This window comes from Saccopteryx leptura, chromosome 12 (assembly GCF_036850995.1).
Source record: "Saccopteryx leptura isolate mSacLep1 chromosome 12, mSacLep1_pri_phased_curated, whole genome shotgun sequence".
Taxonomy (NCBI): Eukaryota; Metazoa; Chordata; class Mammalia; order Chiroptera; family Emballonuridae; genus Saccopteryx; species Saccopteryx leptura.
In genome coordinates, this window is record NC_089514.1 from 53,058,955 (window position 1) to 53,078,904 (window position 19,950).

Sequence of the window (19,950 nt, forward strand, 5' to 3'; positions counted from 1 at the left end):
TTCTCCTTTTCATAAACCTATACAGGTTGTATTTTTCCCCCCAGAGAATTTCTAATGTAAAGTGTGGAGTTACATATTTTGTGGACTTTGTGTGGTTGCATACCAAATGGACTATGTAACACTTACTTGTCATCATCCTTTCTCAATGGAATATTCAAATAAATAATCAAGCAAATCCCTACTGAGGAACATACCACAAATTAAAGCTGCTTTAGACTCAATTTTATGTACTGTGTTTTGAGGAAAATCTATCTCTTTTTTTTTCAATATGCAACTTAAATAAAGATAGCTGCAAGTTTGAACAAGGCTGGATTCTCCCCTTTTGTTTCAAAGAACTATTAAATTTCTGTGTGTGCACTTAAGAAAGTCATTCACATGTTAACAATGGGCCATCCATGAATAAGAAAATTATAAGTGTGTTATATTTGCTGCATTTCTTCAGGTCTTATACTTTTGTTAAAATGCTCCATAAATGCATCAAATGGACTGAAATTGTCTACATTTGAAAAGCAATAAAAGAGATAATTCATGCTATAGTGGTTTTAATCTTAATAGGAAAAGGATCAGTGAAATGTAGTGATGGAGTAAACACTAGAAAATACTGGAAAAATATATCTTCATAGTTAATACAGTAGTCAACATGACTAGTTTTATTTTGTTGAATAGAAAAAAATATTTTAAAAAGGAAAACACTGACAAAACTTTATAAACTTTTGACAACAAATAATCTAAATCTACTTTTTAAAAAAAATCTAGATTTATTATTCAAATTTCAACTTGAAGTTTTACACTTGAAAAGTTACATTACTTTGTGTATGTTATCAGCAAATTTCTGTAATTTGTATTTTTGGTTGTTGGTATATTCAAAAGTTAAGAATAAAAATTATTTAATGTTAACTTTTTGGTTATGTTTTATTTAATTCCAATTCAAAAGTGGTAAAAAATATGGAAAAATTATCTTTCAATACAAATTATTTTCCTTCTGTCAATTTCTGTCTTCTTAGTTTTGTTTTCTCAAAATCTGACTAATCATTCACTACCCATCTTCAATTTTGAAGGAAAAAAAGAAAGACAAAAAGTAGAAAAGAATGTGGTTAGTGACAAAGGTAGTAGTATGTAAAATGTTTTGTTTTATTTTAAAAAGATGTAAAGTCAATAAAGATAAATATAGAAGGCCCACATCAACTCAAGATAACACAATGGGATCTCTTCAAATTGTACCACCATTTAGATTGATTATGCTGATTATATTCCCAAATGTTACAGTGTGACAAATCTTGAAACTACAATTAATAAGATATTCTTTCATTTTGATTTGTCTCCATTTAAACACATTTTTCATGAAATGAATACCAAAACCATTACTTTCAAAGTCGAAATTTTAAAGTTGAAGAGGGGATATATATTGATTGTGTTGGCAACTTCAAAGATACTATTAAACCATTTTTTGTAAAAAGAATCATAGTCTATATAGTGCAGTCATCAAAGCAGCATTTAATGTTTTCTCATTTTCAAAATATTTGAAAATATCTCAATTTATATTCTCCTAAAGTAGTTTATAATCAATAATGGAAAATATTAGCATATAATAAATTATAGGCAATCTAGTTGTTATCTATAGAAAATTCACTGTTTGATTGTTGACTACGCACCTATTAAAAGAGATGCTGTCAGCAGTTTAGGGTCATATGGACTCTTCCCACGGCCATTTTCAAAGTGTGAATCTTCCAGCTTAAAAATGTTTTCCTGTAGATAAAAAAAATAATAAAGACTGAACTTTTTTAGGCAAGGAGTATTTTAACATAGCAGTTAATCAGAAAGTTTGTGTATTCATGTTTGCTACAAGAAGTATTATTATTTGCATAAACTAATGGCAAAATTATTTGAGAGAATTAAACTCTAGCTATTATTAGCCTAAAGCTACTTTGCTCAGTGATTTTTTTAGTATCATTTAGCACATTGCAAGTAATAATGTATGAACTCTAAAGACAAGACTTGTCATGATAAGAGTAGAAGGATCATTATATCACATAGGTATGCCAAGAGCTAGCCTAGTCACTCTTGAGGGAAAGAATTTTAAATTTAAATGACTTATTTTAGTCCTTTACAAAAAAATAAAAGCACCCCACTATTTTAGATTTCTAGAATAAAACACACTATCTAACTTTTCTTTATGTTCCAGAGGAAATGTTAAATAGCCATAGCAGTCACTTGCCTCACTCTCACCATTCCTGCAACTTTGCAGCTTACATGCTTCTCAAGCATTTTGAAATTACTCACATCAGAAAGTGGAGGCTATCTAAAATTTTCCTAATCAATTTCTCTAAGTGAGAATTTAAAAGCTGTATGTTAGGGAAGGTGTGCCCACAGGTAGTATCATTAGAACAAAGAACACATAGGTAGCACTTTTATCACTGGGAAGTCTGCTCAGTTGACCCAGGTCCCCAGAAACTGGAGTGAACATTTGACTATTACAGAAATATATTTATATATAAGGTCTGAGATAGAAAGTGTGCTAGGAGGCACTGCAACAGCATCCTCCATAAGGGAGCAACTCACTCATGCCTGAGACACTACCCTCAGAATGTGTCTAGCTCCTGACATTCCTACATGACAATAAAGTAAATGGGGGTGTGGAAGCAGTATTTCTGAGCACTCTTTTCAGAACCAGGTGCACTAGGGAATAAATTAGGTCGGAATATATATGATTTTTCCAGGAGCACATTAACTTGTCCACGGGCTGAAATAAAATAGCTTCTTTGGCAATTTCTCTGCTGTTCACATAAAAGTATTGCCTATCTTTTTAGAATAGTAAATGGTGTTCATTTTATGGCCAATGAAACATTTTATTCAAAGTTTAATATTTCTGATGGAGCTAATGGCAGAGTTTCAAATTATGACTCTTAAAATTCATTTGAGTTAGGGAGGGAGAGTGAAATAAAAGGGAAACGAAAAGTGTTCTCCATTTTCATTACTGTGAGAGAGAATTAGTGATTCTATTCTTTCTTCACATTGCTTCTGTATTTGGTAGTTTCCCCCAGCAGTGATGGTTCTTTAGCTGGGATCTATAATTTACAGTGTGATAATTTATGGGATTTCTCAGCATTGCACAAAATTATAGTGGGAAGGACAGTAGTTCAGGGGCCAGACATTGCCCTAACTGCTAGGGCAATGATTAGCTCTGGTTCTTTGGTAACCACTTAATACCTTTTCTGCCTCTAGTTTCAAAAAAATCAATACTGATAATTGACTTGCTTATTGTGAAAATTTTAAAAACTGAAATAAAGCTTTTAATTTTAAAGCAGCAAAATAAAAAATAATGCAGTTTAATTTTATTCTCTTAATACTGCTCATATCATCACTATAACAACAGAATATAAAAATGTAACACATTATCATTGTCAGTTCTCCTAGTATAATTTGAAAGAACTATTACTCAGACTGTTATATAAGTCACAAAATTACAAACTTGTTTTTTTTACAAACTTGTTTACAAGTATAAATTTACCATAGCCATTTGATTATTAAGACTATAGTATGAAACTTATTGGCATATGCTAAAAAAAAGCATAGACGAAACTCAAGAAATATTTAGATGTATTTTAATATAAACTAGGAACTAATCTAAAAAATATGCTAGTAAAAGATACATATTATATTTCCACATATCATAAAAAATTATTAAGGTTTGTACATATGAATATCACAGGTTAGAGGTTACAGCAGGAAGAAGTGGTGGTGTGGCTGAAAATGTTGTTATAAATGTTATTAAAAATATCTTGTTTTCATAAGATATTTTTCAATACTGACAAAGATGGAGGAATTACCCCTCAAAGTATAAGACACTTGATATCTGGAATCATGTGTCCAAGTTAATAAGACAATACCAAGGTAGATAAGAAGTACTTCCAATCTCATGTTTAATACTTGATTTACAAAGTAAAGGATTAGACTTCATAGGAAGAGAGGTTAAACATGTTAGTTATGGTTCAAGGGAAGATGGAAATCTATCCTTTGTCATGGTGTCAGGCAGTATGTTCAAAGCTGACCTACTTTTCCTTTCCTCTTTTTCCTCCTTTAATTGTAACTCCTATCCAAATTTCTGCATACCTACCATGTAATTCTTTTTACTCTTATATGATTCTATTGAAAGGTAAGGAATTTAATTTCCGATTCCAGTCTAGTGGGGCCTGAAATAAATTTGATTTCTGAATAGAGAAGTAAAAGACATTTCTTATATACAAATGTTCGTAGGGTAAAATTCATACCCATTACATGTAGTAATGGGGTTCAAGGGTGTTGCAATCAGACAGAGCTGGGTGTTATCTCTGGCTCTGCCTTTTACTAGTCCTGGGCCTCAGGCAATTCTTACACCTTTCTGAACTCAGGTTCCTCATCAGTAAACACAGTATAAGAAAATCTCCTATGGTTGATATGAAGATGTACTGTAATAAAGTATTTAAAATAATAGTATGCCCTTGAAAAATATTAATTTCATTTTTTTACTGTTTTTTTTACAGTTGGCATGATAAAATCTTTCTTTCCTATCCTGATCGATTTATCTTGTTCCACAGTGGAACTATTTGCCTATATTTTCATCAGTGGAAGTTAGGACATATATTTAAAATATACATAAATATTAGGGTGCTGAAAATGCATTAAAATTTGTTCTTTCTTATAGCTAGACTGCAGTCTAGTTTAAAAGCTCTCCTGAAAAACATTATTAAATATAATGTGTATAAAAATTCTTAATTAATAAAAATCTCTTTTTAATATCTCTGATAAATGCAAAGTGAGTGATATAAAAAGACACAAATATTGCTCTTTCTGTTATCTTATGAGACCTATTACATATGTGAAGATATTAACAAATTGTATAAGTTCTCTGGGTTAGTATAATTGATTATTAGCATCCTATGTTGTCATATGTAACATGTCAGATACAATACTGTCTGGCTGTACTTGTTAGGCCTTTTGAAATCTTATTGCTACTCAATAATTTTCTGTTTTAAAAAGTGTTAAATAGATCACATATACAAATAAATAATAAGACCAAAAATCTTAAGAACAACGTACAAAATTAAACTGCATATCCTGTATGTCTTATTTGGGCTGAAACTCTTTTCATTTCTAGTAATTCATGAACAAAATTCTACTGTAAAGATTCTAATTGCTTTAGCAGATACTATGAGCATATCATATAAATTATTGGGTCATATTTTATTACATGATTGCATCAGTTTTCAGCAAATATTTTTAGCTTTCAAGACCACTCTTTCCCTCTTGTCTTTTGGATTTCCTGAATGTTATTAGACTGTGGTGAGGTAAGTCATTAGAGGAAATAATAACTGTGTTAATGTCTAATCCAAAGTCTTATAAATTATAAACCATGGGTGACATCATGGCAATATATTTCCTAAATCTCAATCTTGTCCAAGTAATAAATTTAGGTAACAAAGTAGCAATTTTAGTTGTTTTATGTAATGATTAAAACATAAATAATATTTGTAAAAGGAAAAGATTAGAAAATCTTATGTAGATGAAATAGAATAAACATTTTGGTTGGGAAACTATAAAACTATGTCAAAATCAATACTTTGTATTTAAAAATATATACCATTTCCAAAATTTTCTTTCTCCCATCATGCTCCTCACAAAAAGATACCTTGTTTGCGTTATACTGAATTATCAAGTACTCAATGGTCATGCCATGGATTTTTCTTAATTTTGCCAGAAACCGCCTCCTCCTTCTCCTCCACCAACTCTCAGCTCTCAACCCCAGGGTGAATTTCTTTTTTTTAAAGAGTAAGTTCAAAAGTCACTTCCTAGGAGAATTCTTCAGAGATTCCTGTAGATATAATATATTAGTTTCCTTTGTGCATATCCTAATTACCAATAGTACACAGGCAATGACTATGCTGGGTAAAACTACTGGCTTCAGCAAGGAAGTGATGTAATAGGATCTCACAGGAAATACTGTGGCATGCTCTACTTTACCCAGAGGAGATCTTGTTGTGGATCCAATTTATCCAGAATTTATTTTTCTTAAAAATGTGACTCTGTAATCTATGCTGTGCAATACTATAGCCATGAGCCACATGTGACTATTTAATTTACTTAGTTAAAATTACAATTTCCATTCTTCGGTTACACTAGCTACATTTCAAGTGCTGAATGGTCAGAGGTTTGTAAATACAATACCACATAGGTACAAACATTTTCTCTGTCATAGAAGTTCTATGGGACAACATAGCTCCAGATACTGAATCTTTTTCCTTTAACAGGAAAGAGTAGAACCAGAAACCACAGGGCTTCCAGGGCCAGAAAACTTGTCATTAGAATACAGTCACAGTATAAAAAGTTCATAACTATATGAGGAATCATACTAAAAACATTAGTTTAGTTTTTTATTTTTATTAACTAGGGTTTATGCTAAGTAATATTTAATGCAGTCAGAAGAACAAATAAATGTTCTATATTTCTTTGTATGTAATTCTTTTTCAATTTGAATCATTTTCCCCTAATATATGCAGGTAAAATTTTTACCCATAATTTACATTTTAGGTTATGATGCCCAGTCCACTACATGTTCACTGATTTTCCCCACATAAAAATATTTTATCCCTAGAACTTGCATAGCAACCTGTTCATACTCTTCCTGTCATTTGTTACCTTCAAACTTGAAATTCAATATTACAGGTGCTCTGATTTTCCTATTAAATTATTTTGAGATGAGGGACAAATCTTATTTAGTACATTTCTATCAATACTAAGATATGAAATTGCATTAGATATATCACAATAAGTGCATAGAGATGTACATCTGAAACCTGACTGATATATGGACCCATGTCACCCCATTACATTTAATTTCTAAATAAAAATAAAATACAAAGTAAATTAACTTTTTTACTTAATCTGAAAAAAAATCAATAAAAGAATGAATGAATAGCCCTGGTTGGTTGGCTCAGGGGTAGAGTGTTGGCTGGGTGTATGGATATACTGGGTTCAATTCCCAGCCAGGGCACACAGGAAAAGCCACCATCTGCTTCTCCACCCCTCCCCTACTCCTTCCTCTCTGTCTCTCTCTTCCCCTCCCACAGCCAAAGCCCCATTGGAGCAAAGTAGGCCTGGGCACTGAGGATGGCTCCATGGCCTCTGCCTCAGGCACTAGAATGGCTCTAGTTGTAGCGGAGCAACATCCCAGAAGGGCAGAGCATCGCCCCCTGGTGGGCTTGCTGTGTGGATCCTGGTTAGGTGCATGTGGAAGTCTGTCTCTCTGCCTCCTTGCTTCTCACTTCAGAAAAATACAAAAAAAAAAAAAAAAAAAGGAATCAATGAATAAATGAGTGACTATGTGACTAAAAGATAGATAAACTGTATCCAAGGAATGGTGAGGACACAGCCCTGGCCTCTAGGCTTCTGAATGTAAGCAAGTATAAAAGCGAACTGGAGATGTTTTCTGAGCTTACCAAATGTAATTTTCTACATATCAAAATATGTAATTACTTATTGGTATTCTCATATTCATATTTATTTTAGAAATTTCTAATTTATACATTTTCTAAAACACTAATATAAATTTTAACTAGTACAGTAATGAACCGTGACTATGTAAGAATTATATTTGGAATAGGAAGATGAAATGTTAATTGTTTAACTCAATGAGCATACAAGAACTTACAATAAAATTATATAATGATAATACATATGATATTACATTTTTATAGTCTTTGGTAACTATTACACCTAACATTGAACACATACAAAGTGCTAAAGATGTCCTATGATTTCACATACAATATATTATTTCTCTTAACATTCAAACAACCCTAATAATAATTATTATACCAGTTTTACAGATGAGAAACTGAGAAATGTAAAAAAATAATACTTAAAATTGTAAGGATAATAAGGGATAGAGTAAGAATTTAATAATAGCACTGTCTTTACCTAAATCCATGTTTTCAGTCATAAAAAGTAGTTTACCATAAATATTGATATTATGTGAGTGTATCCCAAAACAGTGAAAACTGGCAGTCACAGGAGTTCAAAAATGAGGAAATAGAAGTTTCTATTTCAGTATATGAAAAACAGCTTTATTTGATTTGTCCTTGAAAGATTTATTTTGGTGGGAGATGAAGATATCTGCGAGTAAGCACGCGCGTGTGTGTGTGTGTGTGTGTGTGTGTGTGTGTGTGTGCAGGTGGTGGTGCAGCCAGAGGAGCGCAGGGAGACAGAGAAGAGCAGGGAGCCTGACTATTCTACTTAGAGAAAACAGCATGAACAAAAGCCTCTCAAAATTAAATACAATTCTATTTATGGTATAATACAAAATTGAGTTTAGACAGCGAAGCACATGTACATATATTAAGAGATGTGGCTGAATAAAAATTTGTAATCAAACTATGGACCATTTTCTCTGCCAGAATAAGTAATTTAGTCTGGATTCAGAAGGTGTCAATGACAGTGATAATTTTAGTTGGAGAACAGTAGCATGAAAGAGGTACAATATTATGATGAATCTGACAGTGAGGTGTAGGATGATTTGGAGACATACCAACCTGGTGGCAGGAAAAGAACTATTGCCATAGCCTGGAAAGGTAGAGAATTTGATTTTATTACATGTTTTAAAGGGATTTTGTGACTTGGTAAAATAATTTAGCTTCTTTGTAGTTCATGTTTCTTCTGTTGCTGCAGAATCCCCTTTGATATTCCTGCAAATCTATGAGTTGTTTCCTCGTGAAAACTGAAGCTAAGCACACATACAGTATATAAACAATCTTCAGGGTTTATGACTTTATGTAGTCATGGTAAGAGGTTTCAAATTAGGTATCTTCCAGAGACCTTTTTATTTCTAACATGATGTAATTCAATCTTCCTATCACTCTGACCTTGGAAAATGGCTTCTGTTTTTTTTTTTTTTGTCCCCCTACTTGAACAGAAATATAAGGATTAATCAGATTTAAAAACTCATTTTTATTTTTATTCTCTACATACTAATATGTGAAAGTCATTAATTTTTACAACTTCAGCTATTAAAATATAGCCCCAATACCTCTGCTATTCTAGTCATTCAAACTTGAGTTTCTAGGTCTGAATAGAATTTGCTTATTATCCACAGTTGTTTCAAAATTGAGAGCTATTAAGAGTCCTTGGCTCTTCAAAAGAATACAGGAGCAATTATGGATAATAACCCCCCCCCAAATTACTCTGTCAGAAATAGTTATTGAACAATATACATTGTGAGAAGATACAAGGGAAATGTATCCTGGTCTTTGTCAGTGAATGCTGAGAAACTTAAAAAGTAATGCTATGTGAATAAAGCAAGCATAATTTTCTACCCTGATTATAATGTATTAGCCCTGCTTTAGATCTAACTACAATTTCAGGTGACGTCAGAGAAATGGCGCCATGAGGAGCGCGACCGACAAATCTCCCCAAAATTTCAACAAGTTCATCAACCAGAGACAGAAAAATCTATTCTTGGAGCATCCAGGAGTTCCACACACTAAATTCGAAGGTAGGGTCAAGCGAAAAATTAACTAAATATATAATCAACCCTGAAGGAAATAAGTCCGACAAAAAAACACTCCACCTTCCTCACTAACCTGAGCAAAGGCTGCTTTCACTTGGAACTGAGAGTCGGGGGGGGGGGGGGCTAAGGGTGTGGAGAAGGCTAGGCTGCAACACAGACGTTTGTTCAAGCTGAGGAAAGAGTGTGCCTTTGGTGAATCAGCCCATGCGAGCAAACGCCCACGCCATGAGCAGCAGCTGCCAGGGGCGTGCGGGGAGTGTGCCAAAGCGAACTTCCCTACACCCAAGCTTCTCTGGGCAGGTGGGTTGCCTCACCCAGCCATTCAAACTAACAAACAAGCATCAGGGAGGGGTGCGCAGGCAGCTTGCAGTCCTTTCTGGGGCAGATCCGTGGATCCAATCGCTGAAATTAGCTTAACCCACAGTCTGCTCACCTCCCAACTGACCTACGTGGCTCTAATTGACAAGATCTCTCTCAGTTCAGTGATCTAAGACAAGAGGCGTGATATTTTTTAGTGCCTCTTGCTAAAGGGGTGGGGGCAACTTCTGATTGGCAGAGCTTTCATACTCAGGGATATACGCTAAAAAGAGGGACTTGGCAGATGTTAAGACCTCCTGTTCTGCAGGCAGCAACTACGGCATCTTCTTCCCAGCCAAAATAGGTTACAAAGTGCAGAAAGCCTGGAGAGAGTGGTCTCACAGAGTGCTAGGTGTGCTGAACAGGCCTGGAGGCTCATAGAAAGTCACCTTGAGAGCAATTGGCTCCCAGCCCCACCTGATTACGCTGGCGGCTCTGACTGCCAGAGCCTTACCCAGAGCCCTGCATTGAGTGGGGATAGAATGGGGATTTGCCAGCTCTTTGAGCCTCTTACATCACAGGCAGAGGCAGTGGCAGCCTCATAGATGGATCATCAGGCTGCTAATTCAGGAAGGAGAGACTAGGAGAAAGGCTCCAGGAAAACGGACTCTCTCATTGTCGGAGCCTGCAAACGCTAACAAGCCTTGACTACCAACAAGACTGAAGCCTAATATATGACATCACCGTAGAGCAGCGGTTCTCAACCTGTGGGTCGCAACCCCGGCGGGGGTCGAACAACCAAAACACAGGGGTCACCTAAAGCCATTGGAAATACATATTTTATTTAAAAATCTATTGTATAATAAATATGTATTTTCCGATAGCTTTAGGTGACCCCTGTGTTTTGGTCATTCAACCCCCACCAGGGTCGCAACCCACAGGTTGAGAACCGCTGCCATAGAGTCTCATCAAATGCAAATCTCTACCTAAGCGTGCTACAGGGGCAGAGCCTGGAGTACAGAGTCACTGACCAGGAAGAGGGCGAGGAAAGAAAAAGGAAGAAGTTAACCTCTCAAAATCAAGAAAAATCCACAGACTTTATAACTTGTTCCACTATTTTTTTGTTTCTTTCATCTTCTTGCCTTTATTATAACTATTTCTACATACTCCAACTTGGTCCTTTTATTGTCTGCCTGTCTTATTCTGTCCTCTTCTTGAACTACACTACATATAAGTGTTACATTTTATTTCTTTTCTTCTTCCTTACTCTCCATGAGGGTTACACTCCAAAATCCTTAACTCTCTCTCTCCCTCTTTTTGATTTTTTTCTTTTCTCTTCTTTTTCTTTTCCTTTTTTTCTAATTTCTCCCTCTCTATTAGTTTTTTCTTTTCTCCTTTTACTTTTCCTCTCATTCAATCCTGAATCACAAACAAATTATTTAATTTAGGACTCAAGTTTCTTTTTATGGCATTTTGGGTCTTTTTACCTTGCTTTTTAACTCATTAGCATTCCTCCCAACCCAGGATCTCCATTCTATTTAATTTTTGCTCCATTTAATACAATAGCTATTTTTTTCCTTTTTCCTATTTCCCTCTTAACCCTCTCATAATATCTCTTAGTCACCCATCACTTACAAGAAAATCATTTTATACTTAACCCAAACATTTTCCTGTTTTGCATTTTGTGGGTCCCTAATTCCTTTTTTGACCCTTGAACACTTTCCCCCAACTCAGGCCCTCCATTATGGGCAGTTTTTGTACCATTTAGCATAATATAATTCACAGTTCATCATGATATTTTCCTAAGGAGGAGGGGGGGAGGGGAAGAGAAGAAAAAAAAAAGGGAGGATAATAAATTATTATTGAGTTTTTTTGTGGGTTTTTTTCCCAATTTTTTTATATATTTTTTTTACTTATTATTCTTTACTAATTTTCATTAGTGCTATTAACAAGAACACCATCAAATGCCATTAAGAAAAAGGAAATCAAATATCATGGATACAAAAGATAGAGAAGCAGCACAGATAGATGTGGAAAAATCTGTAGAGAAAAATTTAATATATTGGAAAACTTGGAGCTAAATGACAGGGAATTTAAAATAGAAATCCTAAAAATACTCAGATATATACAAGAAAACACAGAAAGGCAATTTAAAGAGCTCAGAAAACAACTCAACAAACACAAAGAATATATTACCAAGGAAATTGAAACTATAAAAACAAATCAAACAGAGATGAAAAACTCAATTCATGAACTGAAAAACAAGGTAACAAGCTTAGCTAATAGAACAGGTCAGATAGAAGGTAGGATTAGTGACATAGAAGACAAGCAACTTCAGGCACAACAGAGAGAAGAAGAGAGAAACTCAAAAATTTTAAAAAATGACAAAGCCCTACAGGAATTGTCTGACTCCATCAAAAACAATAACATAAGAATAATAGGTATATCAGAGGGAGAAGAGAGAGAAAATGGAATGGAGAATAAATTCAAACAAATAATAGACGAGAACTTCCAAAGCATGTGGAAAGAACTAAAGCCTCAAATTCAAGAAGCAAACAGAACACTGAGTTTTCTTAACCACAACAAACCTACTCCAAGGCACATCATAATGAAATTGGCACAAACCAATGACAAAGAAAAAATTCTCAAGGCATGCAGAGAAAAGAATACAACATATAAAGGAAGGCCTATTAGATTTTCATCAAATTTCTCAGCAGAAACTCTACAAGCTAGAAGAAAGTGGACCCCATATTTAAAGCCCTGAAAGAGAGGAACTTTCAGCCACGAATACTATACCCATCAAAGCTATCCTTCAAATATGAAGGAGAAATAAAAACATTCACAAATACGGAAAAGAGGAGGGAATTTATCATCAGAAAACCCCCACTCCAGGAAATACTAAAGGGGGTTTTCCAACCAGATTCAAACAAAACAAAACAAAACCACAAGTAAAAGCTCCACCAAGAACACAATAAAACCAAATTTAAACTGTGACAACAAAAGCAAAAAAAAAAGGGGAGAGGACGGAGATTAACAGTAGCAAAGGACAATGAAGTGCAGAAACACTCATAAGATAGGGTACTACAATGAATATGGTAGGTACCTTTTTTATTACTTCATGGTAACCACCTTTGAAAAAACCACCACAGAAGCACATGACTTAAAAAAGGTAGCAACAGAGGAAAGAAGTATGGAATACAAACAAACAAAAACAAATGATAGAAAAACAAAAGAGAAGAATCAAAAAGATACAAAACTAAGAGAAAGCAATTTATAAAATGGCAATAGGGAACCCACAAGTGTCAATAATTACACTAAATGTAAATGGATTAAACTCACCAATAAAAATACACAGAGTAGCAGAATGGATTAAAAAAAAAATCCAACTGTATGCTGCCTGCAAGAAACACATCTAAGCCACAAAGATAAAAACAAATTCAAAGTGAAAGGCTGGAAAACAATACTCCAAGCAAATAACATCCAAAAAAAAGCAAGTGTAGCGATACTTATATCTAATAATGCTGACTACAAGACAGAAAAATACTCAGAGAAAAAAATGGTCATCTCATAATGGCTAAGGGGACACTGAATCAAGAAGACATAACAATTCTTAATATATATGCACCAAACCAAGGAATACCAAAATATATAAGACACTACTTATTGACCTAAAAAAAAAAACCTGACAAAAATACAATCATACTTGGAGACCTCAATACACTGCTGACAACTATAGATCAGTCATCCAAACAGAAAATCAATAAAGATATATTGGCCTTAAACGAAACACTAGAGCACCTGGATATGATAGACATCTACAGGACACTTCATCCCAAAGCGACAGAGAATATATTTTTTTCTAGTGTACATGGAACATTCTCAAGAATTGACCATATGTTGGGCCACAAAATAACATCAGCCAATTCAGAAAAATTGAAATTGTACCAAGCATATTTTCTGATCAAAAAGCCTTGAATCTAGAATTCAATTGCAAAAAAGAGGAAAAAACCCCACAAAAATGTGGAAACAAAACAACATACTTTTAAAAAATGAATGGGTCAAAGAAGAAAAAAGTGCAGAGATCAAAAGATATATACAGACAAATGAAAATGACAATACAACATATCAGAATCTCTGGGATGCAGCAAAAGCACTAATAAGAGGGAAGTTCATATCACTTTAGGCCTATATGAACAAACAAGAGAGAGCCCAAGTGAACCACTTAACTTCACACCTTAAGGAACTAGAAAAAGAAGAACAAAGACAACCCAAACCTGCCAAAGAAAGGAAATAATAAAAATCAGAGCAGAAATAAATGAAATAGAGAATGAAAGAACTATAGAAAAAATTAATAAAACAAGGAGCTGGTTCTTTGAAAAGATCAACAAAATTGACAAACCCTTGGCAAGACTCAACAAGGAAAAAAGAGAAAGGACTCATATAAACAAAATCCAAAATGAAAAAGGAGAAATCACCACAGACATCATAGATATACAAAGAATTATTGTAGAATACTACGAAAAACTATATGCCACCAAATTCAACAATCTAGAAGAAATGAAAAAATTCCTAGAACAATACAACCTTCTTAGACTGAGCTATGAAGAAGCAGAAAGCATAAACAGACCAATTACCAGGGAGGAAATAGAAAAAAAATTATTAAAAACTTCCCCAAAAATAAAAGTCCAGGCCCAGACGGTTATACTAGTGAATTCTATCAAACATTCAAAGAAGACTTGGTTCCTATTCTATTCAAAGTCTTCCAAAAACTTGGAGAAGAAGCAATACTTCCAAACAAATTTTCTGAGGCCAACATAACCTTCATACCAAAACCTGGAAAGGACAGCACAAAAAAAAAAAACTGCAGACTAATATCTCTAATAAATACAGATGCTAAAATACTTAACAAAATACTGGCAAATCGAATACAGCAACATATTAAAAAAATAATACATCATGATCAAGTGGGATTCATCCCAGAATCTCAAGGATGGTTCAACATACATAAAACGGTTAATGTAATACAACATATCAACAAAACAAAGAACAAAAACCACATAATCTTATCAATAGATGCAGAAAAGACATTCGATAAAACACAACACAACTTTATATTTAAGACTCTCAACAAAATGAGTATAGAAAGAAAATATCTCAACATGATAAAGGCCATATATGATAAACCATCAGCCAACATCATATTAAATGGCATAAAACTGAGGACTTTCCACCTTAAATCAGGAATAAGACAGGGTTGTCCACTCTCTCCACTCTTATTTAACGTGGTTCTAGAAGTTCTGGCCAGAGCAATCAGACAAGAGAAAGAAATAAAAGGCATCCATATCAGAAAAGAAGAAGTAAAGGTTTCACTTTTTGCAGATGATATAATCCTATATATCAAAAACTCCAAAGACTCCGCAAAAAGATTACTAGAAACAATAAACCAATACAGTAAGGTCGCAGGATACAAAATAAACATACAAAAGTCCATAGCCTTTCTATATGCCAACAATGAAATATTAGAAAACGAACTCAAAAAAATAATTCCCTTCAGGATTGCAACAACAACAGAAAAATACCTCGGAATAAACATAACAAAGAATGTAAAGGACCTATATAATGAAAATTACAAAGCATTGTTAAAGGAAATAGAAAAAGATACAATGAGATAGAAAAATATTTCTTGTTCTTGGATAGGAAGAATAAAGATAATCAAAATGGCCATATTACCCAAAGCAATTTATAAATTTAATGCAATTCCCATCAAAATTCTTATGACATTTTTTAAAGAAATGGAAGAAAAAATCTTCAGATTTATATGGAACTATAAAAACCCCGAATAGCCAAAGCAATCCTAAAGAAAAAGAATGAATCTGGGGGCATTACAATACCTGACTTCAAACTATATTATAGGGCCATGACAATCAAAACAGCATGGTATTGGCAGAAAAATAGACACTCAGACCAATGGAACAGAATAGAAAGTCCAGAAATAAAACCACATATATATGATCAAATAATTTTCGATAAAGGGGTCAACAACACACAATGGAGAAAGAAAGCGTCTTCAACAAATGGTGCTGGGAAAACTGGGCAGCCATATGCAAAAGAATGAAACTCGACTACAGCTTGTCTCCTTTTATGAAAATTAATTCAAAATGGATCAAAGACCTAAATATAATACCTGAAACAATAAAGTACATAGAAGAAGACATAGGTACTCAACTCATGGACCTGGGTTTTAAAGAGCATTTTATGAATTTGATTCCAAAGGCAAGAGAAGTGAAGGCAAAAATAAATTAATGGGACTACATCAGACTAAAAAGTTTTTGCTCAGCAAGAGAAACTGACAACAAAATAAAGAGACAGCCAACTAAATGGAAATGATATTTTCAAACAACAGCTCAGATAAGGGCCTAATTTCCAAAATATACAAAAAACTCATAAAACTCAACAACAAACAAACAAACAATCCAATAAAAAATGGGATGAGGACATGAACAGACACTTCTCCCAGGAAGAAATACAAATGGCCAACAGATATATGAAAAGATGCTCATCTTCATTAGTTATTAGAGAAATGCAAATCAAAACTACAATAAGATACTACCTTACACATGTTAGATTAGCTATTATCAACAAGACAGGTAATAGATAATGTTGAAGAGGCTGTGGAGAAAAAGAAACCCTCATTCAAGGTTTGTGGGAATGTAAAGTAGTACAACAATTATGGGAAAAAGTATGGTGGTTCCTCAAAAAACTGAAAATAGAACTACCTTATGACCCAGCAATCTCTTTACTGGGTATATACCCCAAAACTCAGAAACACTGATACGTAAAGACACATGTAGCCCCATGTGCATTGCAGCATTGTTCACATTGGCCAAGACATGGAAACAACCAAAAAGCCCTTCAATAGAAGACTGGGTAAAGAAGATGTGGCACATATAAACTATGGAATACTACTCAGCCATAAGAAATGATGACATCGGATCATTTACAACAAAATGGTGGGATCTTGATAACATTATAAGGAGTGAAATAAGTAAATCAGAAAAAACCAAGAACTACATGATTCCATACATTGGTGGAACATAAAAATGAGACTAAGAGACATGGACAAGAGTGTGGCGGTTACCAGGGGTGGGGGGAGGGGGGCACGGGAGGGAATGAGGGAGAGGGGAAGAGGGGAAGGGGGAGGGGGAAGGGCACAAAGAAAACTAGATAGAGGGTGATGGAGGACAATCTGACTTTGGGTGATGGGTATGCAACATAATTGAATGACAAGATAACCTGGACATGTTTTCTTTGAATATATGTACCCTGATTTATTGATGTCACCCATTAACATTAATAAAAATTTATTTATAATAAAAAAATAACTACAATTTCAGCTGTATCTTATTAAATTTTTATCTTTCCCTACAACAAAACAAGTAAAAAGTGTTACAAGTAAATGACTATTGATTAAAAAAAGAAACTTGTTAAAAAGTAAGTTAAAAAAAAGATATACCTATAAGGGTATATAGTGAGAATATAACAATTACTTTTTTTCATATTAACTAATACTTTTGAGTATGTTCAGATATAGAATAATTATATATTTTGTTTTAAATTCAAAATGTAGTTCTTTGAAACTAAAATATTTTGAAGTGATAATTATAATTATGAGACTTAAGAATTGCCACTATTTTGTTTTTAAATGTACAACTTGGAAGAGAAATTTATTCAGCAAATACAACTATAAAGCCCACTATATGATAATTGTTTTGAAAAATATATATTTTACCTATTAAATTAAATAATAAAAATATTTGTTTTATATAATATCGTCTAGTTTAATATTGATGATACAGATTTTTAATCTCTAGTTACACCTATGCAGACTTTTTAAGTTGAATACAATTTTTGTTTATGAGGAATTCTTGGGCTTCCAAAATGGCATTAAGAATAATATCATCAGGGTAGACAATATTCCCATAAAGTTCAGCTACAGTTTTAACCTAAGTAGAGATGGTTGGCCCATGGCTTCACTGACTTCAGTTTCTACTGTGTCTGTTTAAGCAATGCTTTGGTATACTGGAAATCTTACTTCTAAATTTGGTCTACAGACATTATATGGCTTTTCTGTGACCTAGAATTATCCTGTTATTTGACCTTTAAGGTAGATGTGGTAAAAATATTATTGTTTATGAAGAGATAATCTAGAGTCTATGACCCATGTGCCAATTATTGATTGTATGTTTTAAAACAAGTTCTTAGAATCTCTGAAGTGTCATTATTCTTATCTATGAAATGGAAATCCTTCACACAGTTTTCTCAAGGATTAAATAACATATAACTTATATTAACAGGGAAACATACTTGAGCCACATAGAAATTTAGTTTATTATCATTTTAATAATCATATATACACTATCAGTAGCACACCTCTGCTATGGTAACATTTTTATAATTCATTTTCTTTGGTAAAAATAGCTATATCTGTTAAGTAACCATCAGCTAAGCACACTAAGTGCTTTGTCGTATTTACTTTTATTATCCTTACACTATCTCATGAAATAGGGTGATTATCCTAATTTTGTAGATGAAGTAACAAAGAAAGAGAAAAAAGGACTTGCTTAATGTGACATAGATAATGTATAGCAGAGTCAGGTAACATGTTTCCAGAAATTATAAAAATAGAAGAATTAAAAAATCTAATATTTAGTGTGCTTGATTTACCCAGCCAGGTTACTTTATAAATACACAACATACATAAACTATTGTTATACATAATATCTTTCAACTCAACTTTGCATTTGAATTGACCTTGACAGATAACACTGTATTTAATATAGTTTTCATGGTATCCTAAAAATAACAATAAGTAAAAGGAATTAAACAATTTCTAACTTTATTTGCAGAAAAATATGTGAAGTCACTTTGTTTTGAGTGCGTGAATGTTTAGTATCCTTTTATTCATTGTCTTCCTAGTAACAAAATATACATATATTTAGTCCTTACAGCTGGATGAAATAGGATTTTCCCTCTACATTTATGGGATATGAGTTTATCTGGGTTCCCCAAACAAACAACAATGACATAATTCATCTGGTTTTGGTCATCATTAGAATTAATGGTATAAATCAAGGAAAAGAGAAAGCATATGTGTTCATACTTCATGCAGATTATATTTTTAATAAGAGCTTAATTTGAGTTTATACAGATATTGCATACCTGTCTTGTCATGGTATAATTATTCAGCTATGAATGCTTGCTAACTCCCAAGGTATATAACACTGAAAGAAAACTATTCAATCTGGTTAGAATGAGAAATTCCAGAACATGAACAATTTACTCCATAATGTTTTGCCCCACTGAGATTTGGTAAAGTAAGATCAGTCAAAGAGAAAAATCTATGATCCAACAAAAAAGAAAAAGCGAAACAATTCACTTGCTATTTTCACTTACATATTAAGTCTTCTATGTTTGAAAAATAGTAAGTTTTTATTTCCCATCTTATAATTTCATAAAGCCTCAGAGTATTTTTTAACTTAAAATTTGAAAGAACAACTATTAGTTTTCATTAACTTTTTAAAAATGTGTTTGTCTCATTCATGATTAGACAACACTGGAACATTTTATCAATCTAAATCCAAACATGGCAATTAAAGGGGCGCATATGCTGTAAATCTACTTCTATGGTTACTTTATATTTTAAGATTTTCTTTTTTATAGAAACCAACTGGGAAGTAATATGCCAAAAGAATCAACACTTTATTTGTACTGAGCTTTGTCATTCAATTGTTGTCATAATCAAATGATGTAGATATATGATTTTTCTTTCAGCAAATTAGCAAATATTTTAAAAATAATTATTATTTACATAAAGGTAAAAGAGACAATCCTGTCAATTCTTGGTGAGAGTATAAATTTTAGAGAATAATTTGGGATTTAGAAAGATTATTAAAGTGTGCATACACTTTATCTTGATTATTTTGCTCTAGAAAATACATACAAATGTAAAGAAAAAAATAAGGAAAACTATAAAGTAAGATAGATTCATCACGGTATTTAGAATTCTGGAAAAATATTTAAATGCCAATAAGAAGGAAATAATAAGCTATGGTATA

The 19,950-nt window shown here is 33.1% G+C and overlaps 1 protein-coding gene across 2 annotated transcripts in view; it reads right to left on the reverse strand.

Annotated features, from left to right (window-relative positions):
- Positions 1–19,950, reverse strand: part of SEMA3A (semaphorin 3A) — a 612,798-nt gene that overhangs the window by 100,457 nt on the left and 492,391 nt on the right. For both annotated transcript variants that reach the window (XM_066353930.1, XM_066353929.1), the window contains one exon: positions 1,653–1,746. In XM_066353930.1, the coding sequence (XP_066210027.1) occupies positions 1,653–1,746 (94 nt within the window). The remainder of the gene's footprint in view (positions 1–1,652; positions 1,747–19,950) is intronic.